We start from the raw sequence: 18,035 nt of genomic DNA on the forward strand, positions 1-18,035 counted from the left end.
TTTCTGAAAAAAACGGGGCCTGGTAGTGCCGGAGCCGTGTTTGTTGCTTACACTCAACCATCCTGCACGATCTCGTCCCGTGAGAGTCTCATCAGTCTGACTCGCTTTCGCACTCGCTGTCCGACGCCACTTTAAATTGTTTTATCTGGCCTGTATGGGTGCTTGTGACGTAGTCTGGCCATGTCGATCCCTTCGATATTCGTAGGTTCAAGATGCGGTGTGTGTGTGCAGGCAGCACCTCTGTGACTATGCCTCTGCATTTAGCTTGAGTCTTCGTGGGCTGTCCAGTGTAAACGGGCAGGCGCCGCACAACGACCGCATCTCCGACGTTGTAGTTGGCAGCTTGAACTCAGCAGGCGTTGTAATTCCTGCGGTTGTGGGCTTGAGCCTTTAGAATATGACTCTTTGCTTCCTGACGGAGCTCCTGAGGGTCAGCATAGTCCGTCTCGTCAAGGAGCACGTTGGCGCTTCCTGCATCGAAACTCTGCTGATACCCGTAGAGAAGTTTGTACGGAGACTGCTTTGTGGATGCATTGGCTGCACCATTTATATTTCTCTGTACTTCGCAGAGTTGCTCATCCCAGTCACATTATGACTGATTTTGGATTGCGATGGAGATGGCCGAAATCAAAACACGGTTGACTCTCTACACTTGACCGTTTGCTTGGGGGTGCTGTGTAGATATCAGCGTGTGCAGAATTCCATTGTCATGACAGTACTTCTTGAACATGGCTGAAGTGAAACACGTGCCACGGTCTGTGACGATTGTCTTTGGCAGCCCGACCTGATTTATGAACTCCTTCACGTGACGTAGAGTATGTTTACTTTCTGTGCTCGGGCATGCACAGATGTGTATGTATTTCGTGAGGTTATCCACTAGCACCAGGACAACAGTGTTTCAACAGTTACTTCTGGCAAAAAGTCCCAGGTGATCCATGTGAACCACCTCAAAGGGGCCTTTTTCAGTTGGTATCGGATGGAGCATGCCTTGCTGCTTTCCTCCTCGTTCTTTATGGTACAGGCATTCTATACAGCTCTTGATGTACATCATTGTGTATTGTTGCATCTTTGAAAACCAGTAGTGGCGACGGATGTGCTCTACAGTCTTATCGTCACCGAAGTGACCAGCTAGGTCGTGGCTCGTGATTAAAATTAGTTTTCTCATATGTTTCGGTGCAACGAAAAGGTCCCTCTGGTGTGCACTATCCCTGCGTGTGTAGTACAGGAGGCCATCCTTCAGCTTGTACCCTTGAACGCGCGACGATTCACTCATGGTCCTTCATGCTTGGGTTTCGACATAATCCCTTTCAATGGACGAAGTTCAGTATCTTGGGATTGGATCAGCACCACACGATCCTCTACAGGGACTGCTGAGTACACGTCCCGTGGCAACAACACCGGTGGCCCTTCAGGGTTAAGATCAGGTGGAGGTGCTGCACTGTTTTCATTCACAGGGGCCTGGCTGAGTGCATCGACGTGGGTCATTTTATCTCCTGGCCAATGTTCAAATCTGCAGTCATACTCACTCAGCTGGTCTATCCACCTTGCCACTTGAGGTTTGGTGCTCTTACTGTTGTCCAGGTAGGTCACAACACTGCAATCAGTAACGATCATGAAACAAAGCCCCAGAAGGAAATGACACAACCTTCCTACCGCCCAAACAACTGCCAGGACCTCTAAGCGACTCGAATGATAGTTCTCTTCTGCTGTAGTAGTCCGACGGCTTACACAATACATGAGGTGCCAGCTGTTAGAGTTTCCTTTCTGAAGGAGCATTTCTGCTAACCCCTGTTGGCTTGCGTTAGTGTGGTGCTTGGTCTTCGCATTGTGGTCATACTGGCGAAGAACTGGTTCTTCAAAATGTTTTCCTTTCAGTGCCTCGAACACACGACTCACTTCCTCTGTCCATTTGAATTCAGTTCCACCTTTTTGGAGTCTGTGCAGTGGCACCGCAATAAAGCTATAGGAAGGTATAAATCTCTGAAAGAAACCGGTGAGCCCTAAGAACTGTTTCAGCTCTATCATGTTCGTCGGTGTTTTAAATTCTTTTATTGCCGCGAGCTTTCTCTTGCCGGGAGGGATTCCTTCTGCGGTGAGTACAAAACCAAGGTATTCAAGTTTCTCTGCTGTGAACACACACTTCTCCAGGCGTAGTGTGAGATTTGCCTTGGCAATAGCAAAGAGGACGTCCTCTAGCTTTCTCAGCCTTTCTGGCCAGTCCTTAGCGACGATGATTACATCATCGAGGTAGCAAGAAGCTGAAGTCCAAATCAAGGGTCCCAGAGCTTGTGTGACCATCCGCTGATAGACACTGAGGCGGGCCGTTCGCCAGTCTGAACACCATGCGAATCGGCTCAAAGTGCCCGTCTGGGGTAGTGAATGCAGCTTTGTATCGTCACCCCTCTTCCAGCGGTATTTGGAAATACCCATTTGAAATATAGAGTACAGCAATGATCTTGTGCCCTGACAAATGATCTAGAAGATCGTCAATGCCAGGCAATGGGAATTAGTCCTTAACGGTCTGGTCATTGAGGTGGCCGTAGTCGATCACCATTCTGTATTCGCCATTCTTGTTCCACACGAGGAGAACAGGGCTGCTGTACTGGCAAGTACTGTCACGGATTAATCCACATGATTTCAGCTCATCAGTAATGTCCTTCAGTAGCCGCCTCTCATAGTAAGAGCTGCGGCATGGTGGCTGAAAAACTGGCTTGCTTCCAGGAAGCTCCACGATTTTCATTTCAGCGATGTCGGTGCACCCTAATTCTTCCATTTTGAAAGCGAAGCAATTCTTCTGCTTGTTGAGTAAGCGCAGAGCTGCGTTTTCTCTTCATCCGAGACGATCAAGCCAACAGTAATAATACCTTGGCTAATTGGTTGCGGCGCAGAGGCCTCCTCGGCAGCGGCCAGTAGGACTTGCTCTGATATGTTGCAAGGAGTGGGTGGACGCATGAGTATCTGTCCTAGCTTCAGTTGCAACATGAAGTTGCTGCAGTTTGTAACGGGGACGCTGACCACAGCGGTTGCACCAAGGGAAGACATTCCTGACACAAACAAAATCATTCGCAGGGGAACCTCAATGTTCTCGCAACATGTGACGACTTCTCTTGGTCCCTATAATTCTGCAACAAGACCTGTCAGCTCTTGTGCTTCCCTTTGGTTTAGCAAATAGGCACACCCACCACTATGGACCAGAAGCAGATCGGCCAAGTCGATCAAGTCCGTGCCACTGATGACGTCTGGTCCAACAAAGGCGTCGTCACTGACTATGTAAAAGTGGACGGCAGAAGGTTCAACATCATCGATGCGCACCTTTAAGTCTAGTTCGCCAAGGGATGACTGCTGCCCGCCGACACCATGTATGGCCACTCCGGGAGGAGTCGTAAGCTCCCTGCTCAGCCGCATGGCATGCGTCAGTTTGATGGTGCTCACACCGGCACCCGTATCGAGAAGAGCGACTATCCATTCGCTGTGAATGCAAACGCTTTTATACACCCTTATTGAAGGCATGGTGCGTACAATATTGGTCACATTGTTTGAGCGGCCCTAATTTGGATAAAATTTTGCACTGTGCTCATCGCGGTTACACTTCGTGCAGTGAAGTGGGTGCCATGGCTCAGGACACTGAGTCGACAGGTGTCCCGTTTTTTGGCAGTTGTACTCGATTCGTGCGTCGCACTCCTTCTCGCATGGTAGCGCTGCGTACAGCATCGTCTGCTTGTGTTGCCGAAGGAAATGGCTGGTGGCCGCTGCTCAGACGGCTTCGGCTGCCGAATCTTTGTGCCAATGGGAATTATTTTTCAGGGCTTTCTCTAAAATTTTCATAGGCTTTGATGGCTTGAAGCAACTTGTGCACACTTCTGTAGCTTCTGTCCCACAGCGTGAAACTCATTTTAGTAGACCAGAGGCATCCGACAATCTCCGTAGTTGTGTCCGGCAGACTTAGCTTGACCCTGGCACATATTCTTACCTTTTCTCAAATGTACTTCGTCATCTCCTCGTCACAACTCTGAACTCGTTCGGCCATTCTCCTCCATAAGTCCGGGAAGCTTTCTTCAGTCACGAAGGCTGATTTAAATGCAGTTACGAGCTCTCGCCATGACTGACACCTTGCTGCCGATGAGATTAGCCAGTCCTTAGCGGGGCACTGCTGTTCAGACTGTTGTTCAGACCAGTTGGCTAAGTCCACAACATGCAACAATATTTCCAGCCAATCTTCAGCACTGATCTGGGTGCTGTCTCCGTTAAAGCTTGAGATTGCGGTAAAGGGGTCCGGACTCACATGAACAGTTGTCACTGTTGAGGGCAGATTCATGCTCTCCATCATGTGGGCCACTGCAGAGAAGGCTCCGGTGAGCTGTCCCAAGATGGCGTTGCTCGGGCCTGGATCCGGCTGGAATGACGGTGTTGAGGATGCAGAAGTAAAGCCGCCGAGCTTCCAAATATCCTCCTGCAGTCATGAAAGCTGGGTGACTTTTTCTTGAAGCTGGTCTGGTGCGCCATGATCATAGCATCGTCTGCTGTCCCGTTGCAGCTCGGTGGCGCTCGTCACCTCTTCAGCAGTACGTGACTGTGCAGCAAGACGTGTGTTGTATGGATGTTTGCCGTCCTGGCTCATCTTGACGGACTTGTTCGTAGTATTCCACTTCTGAGTGTAAAAAGTTTCCTACCATGGACTCAGCTAGCTAACCATGCACTTGGTTAGAAAACTAGCTCTGGTTGACAATGGCCCGCCAATGTGGCACTGTGGACCAGAAACACGCGACGCAAAGTAAGGCACAGCCGTACACTCGCCCCAAGCAGCTCCCATGCAAAAAGGGCACCTCGCGAACTTAGGGGAGCCAACAGACAAACAACCTTTCTCTTTGAAACGCAATTTTACTCTCTCAATGACTCAGGCTACTGTACACCGCCAGGGTTGTAAGACGCGGGGCTCGAGGTGGAAGGAAATGCCTGCGGTCAACGAAGGGGGCCAAACCGGGGGTGGCGGCGAGGCTGCAGGCATGCAGCCCACCACTTGCGGGACTGTCTCTTCAATGTCTTCGAGGCACCTCAGTTTATGAGAAAAACGGGGCCTTGTGGTGGCGGCGCCACGTTCGTTGCTTACAGTACTATTCACCAGGTATGCTCTAGTTGTGCGAAGTTGTTTCTACTAAAACTTCAAAACCTTGAATTAATGAAATTTGCAATTTAACAAAGTTTTTCACTGCAATTACAACTTCATTATATCGAGGTTATAACAGATGCACACTGCCTTTCAGTTGTCAAGTGAGAAGGAAGCAAGCACACACCTTGGTGATGACGCGCACTCCTCGTAGCATGTCACCCAGGGTCTGGTCTTGCTCACGCGCTGAGTTCACACTGGCAATCTTGTGGTCCATGGCTGAGTTGTCAGCCACTGCCTTGAGGATGTGTGATTTGAGCCTCTGCTGGATGCTGCCACGCGATGATGATGATGATGTAGCTGCCACAGGTTCTGTCCTCTCAAGCAGGGTCACCACACTGGCCTGTATCTGTACACAGTTACAAATGATTGGCTGAAATATTGCCACTTTTTAGTGACAATGAAAAACTATTTTATAAAAGAAACAAATAATAACACTGCCAAACCTGGGAGTTAAGAACCTATTTATCTTGTATTTAGAAAGGTCTAACATGGGACAGAGAGAGAAGAGGATGCCTGTGCTGCACTGCTATAAATTATTCTCAACAAACAAATAGCACTGAACGTTCAACAACTCTGTTGTCAAAAGTTTGTTGCCTTCTTGTCTCATCTCTCGCCTTTCACATCGCAAGGTGTTTAGAATGACCCAATACCAACTAGCCAAGAAACAAGCCATCACCATCACCTGTTATCAACTCTCTATAGGGCCTAGAAGCACAAGCAACACTCAAATCACAATGCTAATGGCAAGCACGGTTGTTAAATCTAGGCCCACAGGTAAAGAGTGTCCATTATTTATGCATGTACATCCTAGGTTAACTGCTGGTGCTCACATATATTTGCGAATGCACAACACTATTGCCATCGCATGTACTATTTGATCGGAGAGAACTATCGCTATAGAATGAGCACCAGCATTTAAAAAATTTTGGGTACAGTAGGTACACACAGCACAGAGCAATCAATTATTAATAGTGTAATGAAGAACACAATAGAGTGTGTGCTTGGTGTTAACCGCTCTGTGGCTGCACCCAGCAAGTTTCTCTGAAAACTCAGACAGCTCGATGCACTCGACTATCAAGTCATTGCCGACGCTGTCATTTGATCACAGTGGCACAAGGCCTTTCTACAAAAGAGAAAATTGTCATCCCCTGTCACGAATTTCAGCGTTCCAGAAACAGAGACACAATGCAATTATATTAAAAAGACGCAGTTTTGCCCGAAAGGCAAACTACCGATTGCGATAGCAAATTAGTAGATAGCTAAATGAAGTAAGGATAGCAGTTTTATTGGCCGTATAAACTTGTAAACATTTGCTTACTAACTAAATTAATAATGATATGATATGTAAGCGCGACTGCACGAGGACGTAGAAATAAACCGACACGCATCTTCGTTCAGTCGCACTTGTGGCGGCCTCACGGTCGCAGCCCGATGCCCTTTTTGACTAATTGCATTGTGTGCGGGAAAGGGAAGTGGTGTGAGGGTGGGCAACCAAGCCTGGCTGGACCAAGGCTGGACGATCACAAAATAAAGTCAGCATATTTTCAAGATGTGAGATAAACAGGTCATTATGTTTGGCCCCCATGTTGTATCCTTTATATAAACCAATAACAGGTAGTAATCTAATATGCTCAAAAATAGGCTTATTGTGGGAGTCATACTGGAGATTTACTATTACTAGTGATTCTTTTTTCTGCAATCTGTGTAGTCATGCCCACATCGGTAGCAAAAGGATAAACTAGAAAATAAGAAAAAGTCATAAAATAGTAGCTTTATGTATAACACGAGAAGAAACCACAGCCTCGATAGAAGTCCAATCGTCTACAACAATTTAGAAAGAACCCTCTCAACATCTTCATTCCAATACATACTTTTGTGGAATAGAACTCCAAAACTCTTAATGACAGGTACAATTTCAAGGTTTATGTTAAAATCAATAGTTTTGTTCCAGTGCAAAATATTGATACAGTGCATTTGGACAGGACCATGCGCACAAGAGGGAGACAAAGAAAAAGTGATAGACTGCCTCCTGGAACTGTGACTATTGTACCAGCCTGCACGATTATAGCTGTTCCCCATGTAACTTTTCCACGTGTAAATACGTAGTTGTAAATACATTTAGGCATCGGGCTTCCTCTTCGTAACAATATCAAAGCTTTTGCTTTTGCAATATTTACGGTCAGTCAGTTTGCTGAACTCTAGTTATCTTACTGCACACATACCTCATTAACTCCACTTATAAGTGTCAGCAGGTGGGAATGACAAAAATAACTAGTATTGTTGCATATACGATAAATCTTGTATTTCTGACAACATTTACTAGGTGTCATTGTACTTTTGATAACAGCATAATAGCAAGCATGGACAAAAGGAAGGAAAACACGAGAATATGGAGCTCACTCACAATTGATGTTTTATTTAGTAAGTTCACACACAACTTGCCCACGTTGCTATATTTACTAGGTTGCCTACATATATGTAAAAGAGCAAGGCTACAAAAACACTGCCCTGAGGAATGCCATTACTAATTTTATTAAATAGAGATTTAGTGTTTTTTAGTCACATTGTTTACGGCAATATAAACAGCTACTTAAAAAATTTTGAAAAACTTTCTTGAAAGCCATAATGACAAAACTTGTTAAGAAGTGTGCTATGACTGATAGTACAATCGAAAGCTTTAGAGTAATCGATAGACTCTGCACGTAAAGGCCACTTTCAAAGGAGTCTAGAATAAGTTCCTCCTACAATGGATATGCATTCTCAGTAGAACATTTTTTAGTGAAACCTAACTTCTAGATATTAAGGAAACTCACAACATAAAGAGGGAATTGCTAAGTGATATTCTCAAGCATGAAGTGACAGATAATTTCGTGGAGCTCCTTAGGGAGCACAAATTGCGTGGCAAGGCCGAAAATGAAAATACCTAGTGGACATTCACAAGATGAAGAATCTTCAAAAGATCTCTCATAAGCCATGAAATTACTGTTGAAAACGACTTGACTGAACCCTTCTGGTGCCAAGAAAATTCTAGTTTTGCTGTTGGCGGTATCGCCCACTTACTTTTGACCCAAGCATTACAAGCCAGCTGAGGAAAGCTGCTTTGGGGTTCTCGAAGGTTGCATTATTCTTGCTGGTGATATTAATTTGCCTGACGTTGCATAGGTTAACAGTACATGTGTCTTGAATTGAAATGGATCTACGTAATGTGAATTGAGAACACTGATCAATGTGCTTGGTTTGGTACAACACATATACCAGCCTACCAAATATTTTTTTATTTGTTCTTCAGCAATAGTATCGATGCTGTCAATGAAGTGTGTGTAATACCCTGTTTTTGTGACCGCAACATCCATAGTCTTTAAATTAGCTAAAATTGAATCTAAACTACAAATATGCGAGTCCAGGAGAGCTTGCTTTTTTTGGCAAAGCAAGCTATGCAGAAATATCGGTGCAACTCAAAAATATATTTTTGTCTTGAATGTACTACAGACTGCAAAAGCGTGAATCAGTTATTGGCACTATAAAGGCGAATTACTTGTCTCACTCAGAGTTATGCTCTGAGCACCTTGAGCAGTAAATTAAAACAAGCGAAAATGCCCTGGATAAATCAGGGTGTCTACCAAGTTGACAATCACAAATTCCCTGAGTTTTCCAGGTTTTCCCTGAGCACCTTTGTAAAATTCCCTGAATGAGCCAGAACTTCGTTTTATGTCAAGACAGGCTGACACCATGCTGCCCGATGCTATCACTCTCTAGTAATCATGTTGAAAAAATAAATGACTTAATCCACTTTGAATAGTAAGGAGTAATATCTGTTTTATTTAAAAAGAAAACAGAAGGCAGGTGTTAGTAAAATTCACAGCGAAAAAATGGTAAAACCCATTCCAAATTGAGACAAACATTTTCAAATACGAATGAAAATGAGATGCATACATAAGTAATTATTTTTGAATATGAGCTATTTCTATCAAATGACAGCAAGCTCATCGGTATGAGGCCTGAACTTTGTCCCAACTAAGATTCTCTCAGCAGCTGGGAAGTCAACCTCAACTGTCCTGACATACTCTCAGCTCGTACACAACATCTCATGTTGGGTTTCGCTGGTTTGAAGAGTTTATTTTGGTTTGGATGAGCGACACCTGCATCTCAGCCCCAGCCAACACTTTGTTTTTTGAGCTCAAGCTCCTTCAAAGAGGCAGTGGCATGCTTCCTTTCCCGTTGTGGGATGTCATGTCTGCCGAAGGACGAATCCCAACATAAAAACATAACGACTCTTTATTCGACTAACGATGGTAGCGGACGGGCATACCAATGCTACGTTCGTCCCAGTAGCGGAAGGAAGAAAAGCGGTCTTTCTCAGCTAGGCAGCCTGTTTTTATAGCCACCGTCGGTGACGCATACCTCGGGTGACGTGGCGGTAGTGCTATGTTTTATCGACCATGCAGTCCAGCATGCAGCTGTGTTATGCTGGGCCAGATGATAAGAAGACGGAGGGAGCGTAGAAATATGCGCGGAGTGTGTCGCCACATCACCCCCCCGTGGAGTGGAGAGCCCTCGGGGCTTGTAAAAATCTGGGCAGCGTACCCGATGTCTGCTGCGTGTAGTGACAGAAGCAGGCTGTGATGTTGGCGGTCGTGGATGGACGTCTGTGGGTGTACTGCTATTCCCTGGTTCGGCGGAATCGGTGCGGGCGGGCTTCAGCCGGTCGATAGAGATGCGGACGGCGTTCCCTGTAATGCGCAGGGTGAAGGTTTTGTCGTCGCGACGGAGAACTGGGTAGGGTCCGTTGTAAGGTGGCTGTAAAGGCCGGCGGACGGTGTCGTCGCGGAGAAAAGTGTGCCAGCACGTTGCCAGATCCTTGAAGATGAAGGGGGCGGTCTTGCAGTGGTGAGCAGCAGGTGACTGGTGGAGGGCAGCGATGGTGCGTCGGAGCCGGGCGATGAAATCGGTGGGATCTGACGTCGCCGTGGTGGATGGCAGAGCAGCAAGAAATTTGCCTGGGAGACGGAGGGGTTCCCCGTAGACAAGCTCTGCAGGTGTCTGCAATGTCGGGCTTGAAGGTGGTGCGAAGACCTAGGGTGACGGCTGGGATGGCTTCAGGCCAGGTTGAGTCCGGGTGGCACATGATGGCTGCCTTGAACTTTCGATGGAAACGCTCGATCGTCCCGTTGGCGCATGGGTGGTAGCTGGTGGTCTGCGAGCGTTCGAACCCGATGGTCAGCCCAAGCAGCCGGAAAAGGTGCGATTTGAACTGCCGTCCTTAGTCGGTCGTGACGCGGCAAACTCGACGGGGCGGGGGTCGTAGTTTCGTCGGTGGGACTGGCCGCAGAAGGGGTCGTTTTGCGAGCTGGGAGTTTCTTGGAGAAGAACGCCAAGGGATGCCACATGTTGTCTACGCGCTGCATAAGGGCGGTGCCTACGGCGATGCTAGAGGCGTCCGTGAAGAGCCCTAAGGGAGCGTCTGGCACAGGATAGGAGAGAAGTGTGGCGGTGCAAAGAGCAGCTTTGCATTTTTCGAAAAGTTGCGTTAAAGCTGGTGTTCACGTGACGGGTTGGTTTCCTCGTAGACCAGCCAAGGCATCATGGAGGGGAGCCTGGTACTCGGCTGCGTGTGTCAAGAAACGCCTGTAAAAGTTCAGCATGCCGAGGAAACGGCGAAAGTCTTTAGCGGTGGTTGGTTGAGTGTAATTTTGCATGTCTGAGATGCGTTGAGGTAAGGGTCGAGTTCCCTCTGATGAGACTTCATGGCCGAGAAATTTGACGACCGAAGCGCTGAGCGTGCTCTTTGGGACATTGACGAGTAGGCCGGGGTCATCGAGGTGCTGGAAAAGCAGACGAAGGTGCCTGTGGTGTTCATCGGTGTTGCAGGAAAAGACCAATATGTCGTCAAGATAGACGAAGCAGAAGTCGAGGCTGCGGACGACTTTGTCGATGAAGCGTTGAAAGGTTTGTCCGGCGTTCCTCAGGCCAAAGCTCATGAAGGGAAACTCGAACAAGCCGAAAAGAGTAATTATTGCAGTTTTCGGGACGTGGTCCAGATTGACGGGTATCTGTGTGTAGGCCTTGACCAAGTCTAGCACGGAGAAAATGTGGCAGCCAGAAATGCAATGGGCGAAGTCCTGTATATGGTGAATGGAGTACCTGTCCGGAATGATGCGGGCATTGAGGGCACAGTAGTCCCCACAGGGCCGCCAGCCTTCAGTCTTCTTTGGGACGAGGTGAAGTGGCGAGGCCCACGAGCCGTCGGAGGGGTGGGCGATTCCCTCCCGGAGCATGGCTTCGAACTCTGCTTTGGCTATGCGCATGCGGTCCGGGGCAAGGCGACGGGCGCGACAGAAAACCGGGGGGCCTGGAGTGGTCTGGATGTAGTGCACAGTGGTGTGTTGCACATCACGTGGCAACCCGCTGGGGTGCGTCAAACCTGGAAATTCAGGGAGGATGGCGTGGTACGGTGAATTATGTTCGACACTGAGTACCTTGATGCTTAGTTGGTGGGTAGTCGTTCGCTGTCCTGGTGCAGAATGTCCCGTTGTCGCGTCGATGAGACGGTCGTGGTGGCAGTTCGGAAGGAGGTTGTAGTATGCCAAAAAGTCTGAGCCGATGATTGGCTCGGTGATGTCGGCGATGACAAAATTCCAATGAAGGCCACGGCATAGGTTTTTATGCTGGACGTGCAGGTGGAGCGAGCTCCAAGTTTTGATTGTGGACCAGTATGCTGCGCTGAGCTCGAAAGACGTAGAAGGACGGGGACCTTGAAGATGGGCTCGCGGGTAGCAGCATTGTCGGAACCGCTTTCGACAAGGAACCGCTGCTTGGTAATTTGGTCGGTGACGAAGATGCGACAGCCCTCAGGTTGGCAGCTCGCAGCCGTGGTTACGAGCTGCTGTTGGCGTTTCCCTGATTTCTAGCGGAGCAGGGTGGTCGACATCGTCGTGCTCTGTCCCCAAAGCGTCGATGGTAGTAGCCCCGGTTGTCGTCACCAGGCTGCTGCGACGGGGTAGTGTTCTGGCCACGGCTTTGTGGGTGGCACGTCGGCAAGTGTTGATCCAGGCGTCGTTGAATGGAGCTGAGTTGTTGGTTGATATCGTCGATACGGTGCGCAAGCTCTATGGTGTTCAGCGATGCGGCGACAGCCTGGACGGCGGGCGACAACGGCGGCAGAGAGACTTCGATGACGCGATCAGCGATTTCAGCAAGTTGGCCGAGAGGTAGCGTAAGGTGAGCCTGCAGAATTTCCTGGACATGCGGTGGAAGTCGTTGTAGCCAAAGTGTTCGCAGTAAGGAATCCTGGACTTCCATGTTGGCCGCGAGAGCATGCATGTGGCGGAGGAGCTGCGAAGGCTTGCGCTCGGCAAGTTCTGTGGACTGAAGTTCTTCCGAGAGTGACAGGCGGCAAATGAGTTCAGTCTTGAGGTGTTCGTAAAGGTTGGCCGTTGGTCGGTTGGCAAGGATATCCCGGACCTCGTTGGCATAGTGGGCATCGAGGTGGGCGACGACATAATCGTAGCGGGTCCGGTCTTGCGTGATGTGCGCAAAAGAGAACTGGGCCTCGACTTGGGCAAACCACACCTCGGGCGAGTCGGCCCAAAACAGCGGAAGCTTGACAGCGACACGCCAGATGCCGTGCAGGATGCCATCTGCCGGGGTTCTGACGTCCTCGGCGGAGCAGGCAGGATGCTGCTGCACGGAACCATTGAGTTGGTCGTGCCGTTTCTGAAGCTGTTGCTCTTGCTTCTGGATGACCTCTTGCTGCGTGTGAAGCTGTCTGTTGAGAAGTTCCAGCTGTCATTGAAGGGCGTCTTGTTCGTCCATGGCGATGCGTTCTTGTTCGTTGTCCAGGTCACCAGATGTGGGATGTCGTGTCTGCCGAAGGACGAATCTCAACATAAAAATATAATGACTCTTTATTCGACTAACGATGGCAGCGGATGGGCATACCAACGCTACGTTCATCCCAGTAGCGGAAGGTAGAAAAGCGGTCTTTCTCAGCCAGGCAGCCTGTTTTTATAGCCACCGTCAGTGACGCATACGTCGGGTGACGTGGCGGTAGCGCTATGTTTTATTGACCATGCAGTCCAGCGTGCAGCTGTGTTATGCTGGGCCAGATGATAAGAAGACGGAGGGTGCATAGAAATATGCTCGCCACACCGTTAATTTCTCAATGCGTTGGTCCTTTCTGTTCTCATCCTCCTTCTGCCACGCGTTCACCCCATGGATCACTTGAAGCATCCTCTTGATCAGTAAGTCAACATCTGATTTTTCGGACTCCATAGGGGCTGCGAAAACGTCAGAAAAATCGGGCAGTTCGAAAAAAATGAATGGATGTCTTTACCTGCCCTTAAGGGTTAAAATTGCCACAGGCACGTCCGAAAAAGTGTTTAAGGCCTGCCAGTACACTTATTAAGCATATCGGTGCTTGTACTGTGACGGGAGATGGGGGTGCACGTGTGTATAATTAAGGAATACATACAGTGGTTCATGACAACCGTGCCTTCTCACACTTGTTATGCTTCACCGCCTAACACTGCTGTACTGAGGCGAAGCTAAGTTTCGAAGACTGGCATTACGCAACGCGTTGTGCTCTGCGAGCTTCGAAGCCAATCGCGCGGATTACAAAGGCGGAGTCGGTGCCATTGCTGACAGCGGTGAATTCATTCAATGAAAAACACGGCAGTGCATGGCGAGAAGCTTAATAGTGAACGTAGAAGCATCCAGGCCCAACGTTGCCTCGGGGGTGAGAGTGCCGGTTCGAGGCGGCGAGATAATAAAAATGGCGGCGGTGGCAGCTTTGATTAATGCCATTTCAGACCTGCACTCAGGGCAATATACATTGACTATATGGAATATGTGGTGGTGCCGCAAAGCCATGCTAATTCTCGGGCATGTAAACAAAAAAAAATCGGGCGTCTGGAAAATCGGTTGTTAACTACTCTGGCAATATCTCATGCCGATGACACTGCGTCAATAACGATTCATTGCGATTCCTGTTACTGGAGCCAGCATTAACACGACTTCCATTCACTTTCAATAAAGTTAGTTAATTTTCCCTGATAGAAGCACAAATTCCCGGAGTTTTCCCTGAGTATTTTCAGACTATTCAAATTCCCTGAGAATTCCCGGTTTGCCCGGTTTTCCCTGTTGGTAGACACCCTGATAAATAGACCCCTTATTACCATAATAAAAAAACATAAGAGCTTACTCAGAATATTGTCACATTAGGTCTGCATACGCATTTAGAAAATTGAGTGATATAAGAACATTGTATAGGCCAAAACTGAGAGAGGATAGAAAAAGATACTTTGGAGGTTTAAATTCAAGCTTTCGCAGCAAAACGAAGCTGCTTTGGAGGTAGATGAAATGCTGTGGTAAAGAAAGGACCAGGTTCACCCACTTTAGTTCACGATAGCTTGACAATTACTGAAGATCATGATAAACTACGGTCTTTAACAACTTCTTTGTTAGTTTTTAGACCTTGAACAGAATTCTGGGGTTTTACGTGTAATTTGCTTATGTGGCACCCTGTAGTGGGAGACTCTGGATTAATTTTGACCCCCCCCCCTTCCCCAGGGGTTTTTTACATGCTCCCAATGCACGGCACGCGGGCATTTTTGCATTTTGCCACCATCGAAATGGAACCGCCATGACTGGGATTTGATCCCACGACCTCGTGTTTGGGAGCGCAACACCATAACTGCTAAGCCACTGCGGTGGATAGTTTTAGGCCTGACGTTCAGGTTATAAAGGAATGTTTGCGAGAGCAGTGTTCATCCATGAAGCAGGTTGAGCTTTCTCCTAACAGCATGGTTAAATTGATAAAGCACATGGATGAAACTAAAGAAACTGGCCCGAATGGTATTCTGCCTAGAAATATCAAACACCTTTATGTAATATACGAAAAATCACTAAATGAGGGCGCTCTTCTGGATGAATGGAAGGTGGCTCACATGGTACAAGAGTGGGACATGTGTAATTACAGGCCTATATGCCCGACATTGATTCAATGCAAATTATTTGAACATGAAAGAGCGTAGGTTAGGGCATGTTGGTATTCCATAACTGAGGTTTTTTAGCGCACGAAAAGGAACGAGAGACAGAGGCAAGACGCGGACACAGCGCCGTGTCCGCATCTTGCCTCTATCTCTCGTTCCTTTTCGTGCGCTAAAAAACCTCAGTTATTTGAACATGTTCCGAACTCTGCCCTAATGCATCATCTCGGTTCAGTTTTTTTTTTTTTTCTTTTTCACTTCTCATCAGCATAGATTTAGAAAAGAATTTTCGTGTACAAAACAGTAAATTCAATTCTACCATGACTTAGCACTCGGTTTAGATAACAAAGGACAAATTTACTGCTCGTTTTATGATTTCATAAAGGCGTTCGACACAGCATCTCATTCAATCTTTATAAAGAAAATAAAAACTGTTAGTACTACTGACAAAAGTGTTTATAAATGGGTAAGGGACTTTTTGACAAACAATAATCAGAGGGTCATTCTGAATGGTTTTAGTTCATTGGGTTCCTGCTTCTGGTGTGCCCCAATGGTCTGTATTGAATGCGCTTATTTTTCTTGTTTTATAAATTATATTGTAGATGTAATTAAGTGTAATATTAGAATGTTTGCTGATGACTGTGTTTTGTATTCTAATGTATCAGATCTATTGGGTTCCACACAGATTTAGGAAGATCTATGTCACATAAAAGTTTGGTGCAAGAATAATAATATGGTGTTAGACACTAACAACTGCATTAAGCCAATTAAGGGAAAATGAGAATCCACCCAATCATAGCAATTGTGACAAAGGAAACCCATACGGGTTCCTCGGAAGGAAAGCCTCACAGTTGAAGAAAAATTCGTCCTGGTCTGGGATGAATTTTTAAACTGCGAGGCTTGTAGCAATTGCTATGATTGGGTGGGTGTCTCATTTTTGCTTAATTACTTCTCTCCACTTTGCAGGCTTCTGCAGAACTATTATTTATTTATTTATTTATTTATTTATTTATTTATTTATTTATTATCATGCCCTCAGGGCCCAATGGGCATTACAGAGGGGGTGGGTACATGGTTTACGAACAAAAAGCATTCAAGCCTATAAGGACAAGGAGAAGATAAACAGACAGTAATAGCAGCAAAATAAAAAAAACAGAAAAATTCGAGTCATTTTAAAGGATGATCTGTCACAGCGGTCTTGAATGATGACGCATTGGCTAAGGTGGCGATAGAAGAGGGAAGGCGGTTCCACCCAGAACAGGTTTTCGGCATAAAAAAATGCAGGAACATGTCAGTGCGACAAAAAGGAACAGCTGCTTTATTGCTGTGATCGATATGGGAGAATAAGTACACTGGCTGCGAAATGAGTTGCTGATTCAATGAACGGTGATGGAACACCTTGTGGAACAAACAAAGACACGAGATGTTGCGCCGAGTTTGAAGGTAAGGAAGGGTAAGTGACGATTTCATCTGTGAGACACTAGCTGTACGTGAATAGTTCGACATCATAAAACAAGCTGATCGATTCTGGAGGGATTCTATGGATTGAATGAGAGTGCGGTGTGCCGGATCCCAAACTGCACACGCGTATTCGAGTTTCGAACAAACGAAAGTTTGATAAAGCATTAATTTTAGCCGCTGTGGAGCTTGGAAAAAATTTCGCCAGAAATAACCGAGAGTGCGATTTGCATTACCTATGATGTAGTCAATGTGAGTATGCCATGACAAGTCATCAGATATGTAGACACCGAGATACTTGTATGCAGACACGCACTCCAGTCCGATGCCATTAATTCTGTATTCTGAAGACATTGAGGCATTAGTGCTTCGCGAAAATGTCATGTGCTTGAATTTACTGATGTTAAGGCTCATTAACCATTTATTGCACCATCCAGATACTTTATTTAGGTCAGATTGAAGGACAAGTGTATCATTAGGGTTATTCATTTCACGATAGATAACGCAGCCGTCTGCAAATATCTTTATACTAGAGTTAATGTTATCTGGAAGATCATTTATGTAGATCAGGAATAGTAGTGGATCTAAAACGGAACTTTGAGGGACGCCAGACTCAACAGGACAAGGAGAGGAGGAAGCGTGATTGTTAGCGATAACATATTGGGTTCGGTTATATAAAAAGCATTCAATCCATTTGAGGATGTTTGGGTCAATTTTAAAAGTGCTGATTTTTAGTAGAAGTAGTTGATGAGGTACTTTGTCGAAAGCGTTAGAAAAGTCAATAAAAACGCTATGAAGAAAGGAGCCTTGATCTAGAGCTGCTGTGATGTGATTAGTAAATAACAGAAGCTGTGCTTCACAGGAATAGTTTTTCCGGAATCCATGTTGGCAGGAGGTAAAAAAGTCATTTGATTCAAGATATGAGACTAGATTAGAGTTAGAAATTGGTCGATAATTGAGAGGAGAATGCATGTTCCCGGATTTAAAAAGTGGCACCACTTTCCCGACCTTCCAATCTGATAGCAGCATACTAGATTCAATGGACTGTGTGAAGAGGTATGACAGGAAAAGTGAAGAGTAAACTTTTGTGTTCTTCAGAAACTTCGCATTAATTTCATCATCGCAACATGAAGACGAAAGCTTTAGTTTCTCAATTAATTTAGCTATTCCCTCAAAGTTGACTACAATTGCATCCATGGGAAATAAATCATGATTATGCAGCTGCGGCATGATAACAGCAGTTGTCTTTGTAAACACACCTACGAAGACGTTATTCAGGACAGTACAACATTCCTCAGTGCGCAGCACGTGCCCAGCAGAGTCAACAAGAGAAATGCCACGGCTTTGTGCAGGTTTAACAAAGTTCCAGAACTTGGAAGGGTTGGTGGAAAGGAGAGAAGGGAGTGTGCTCTCCAGAAAAAAAT

The 18,035-nt window shown here is 46.6% G+C and overlaps 1 protein-coding gene across 2 annotated transcripts in view; it reads right to left on the reverse strand.

Annotated features, from left to right (window-relative positions):
• egl (Egl_like_exo domain-containing protein) overlaps positions 1 to 18,035 on the reverse strand; it is a 286,622-nt gene that overhangs the window by 145,375 nt on the left and 123,212 nt on the right. For both annotated transcript variants that reach the window (XM_075670761.1, XM_075670760.1), the window contains one exon: positions 5,292 to 5,513. In XM_075670761.1, the coding sequence (XP_075526876.1) occupies positions 5,292 to 5,513 (222 nt within the window). The remainder of the gene's footprint in view (positions 1 to 5,291; positions 5,514 to 18,035) is intronic.

Source organism: Dermacentor variabilis, chromosome 9 (genome assembly GCF_050947875.1).
Source record: "Dermacentor variabilis isolate Ectoservices chromosome 9, ASM5094787v1, whole genome shotgun sequence".
In the NCBI taxonomy this organism is placed as follows: Eukaryota; Metazoa; Arthropoda; class Arachnida; order Ixodida; family Ixodidae; genus Dermacentor; species Dermacentor variabilis.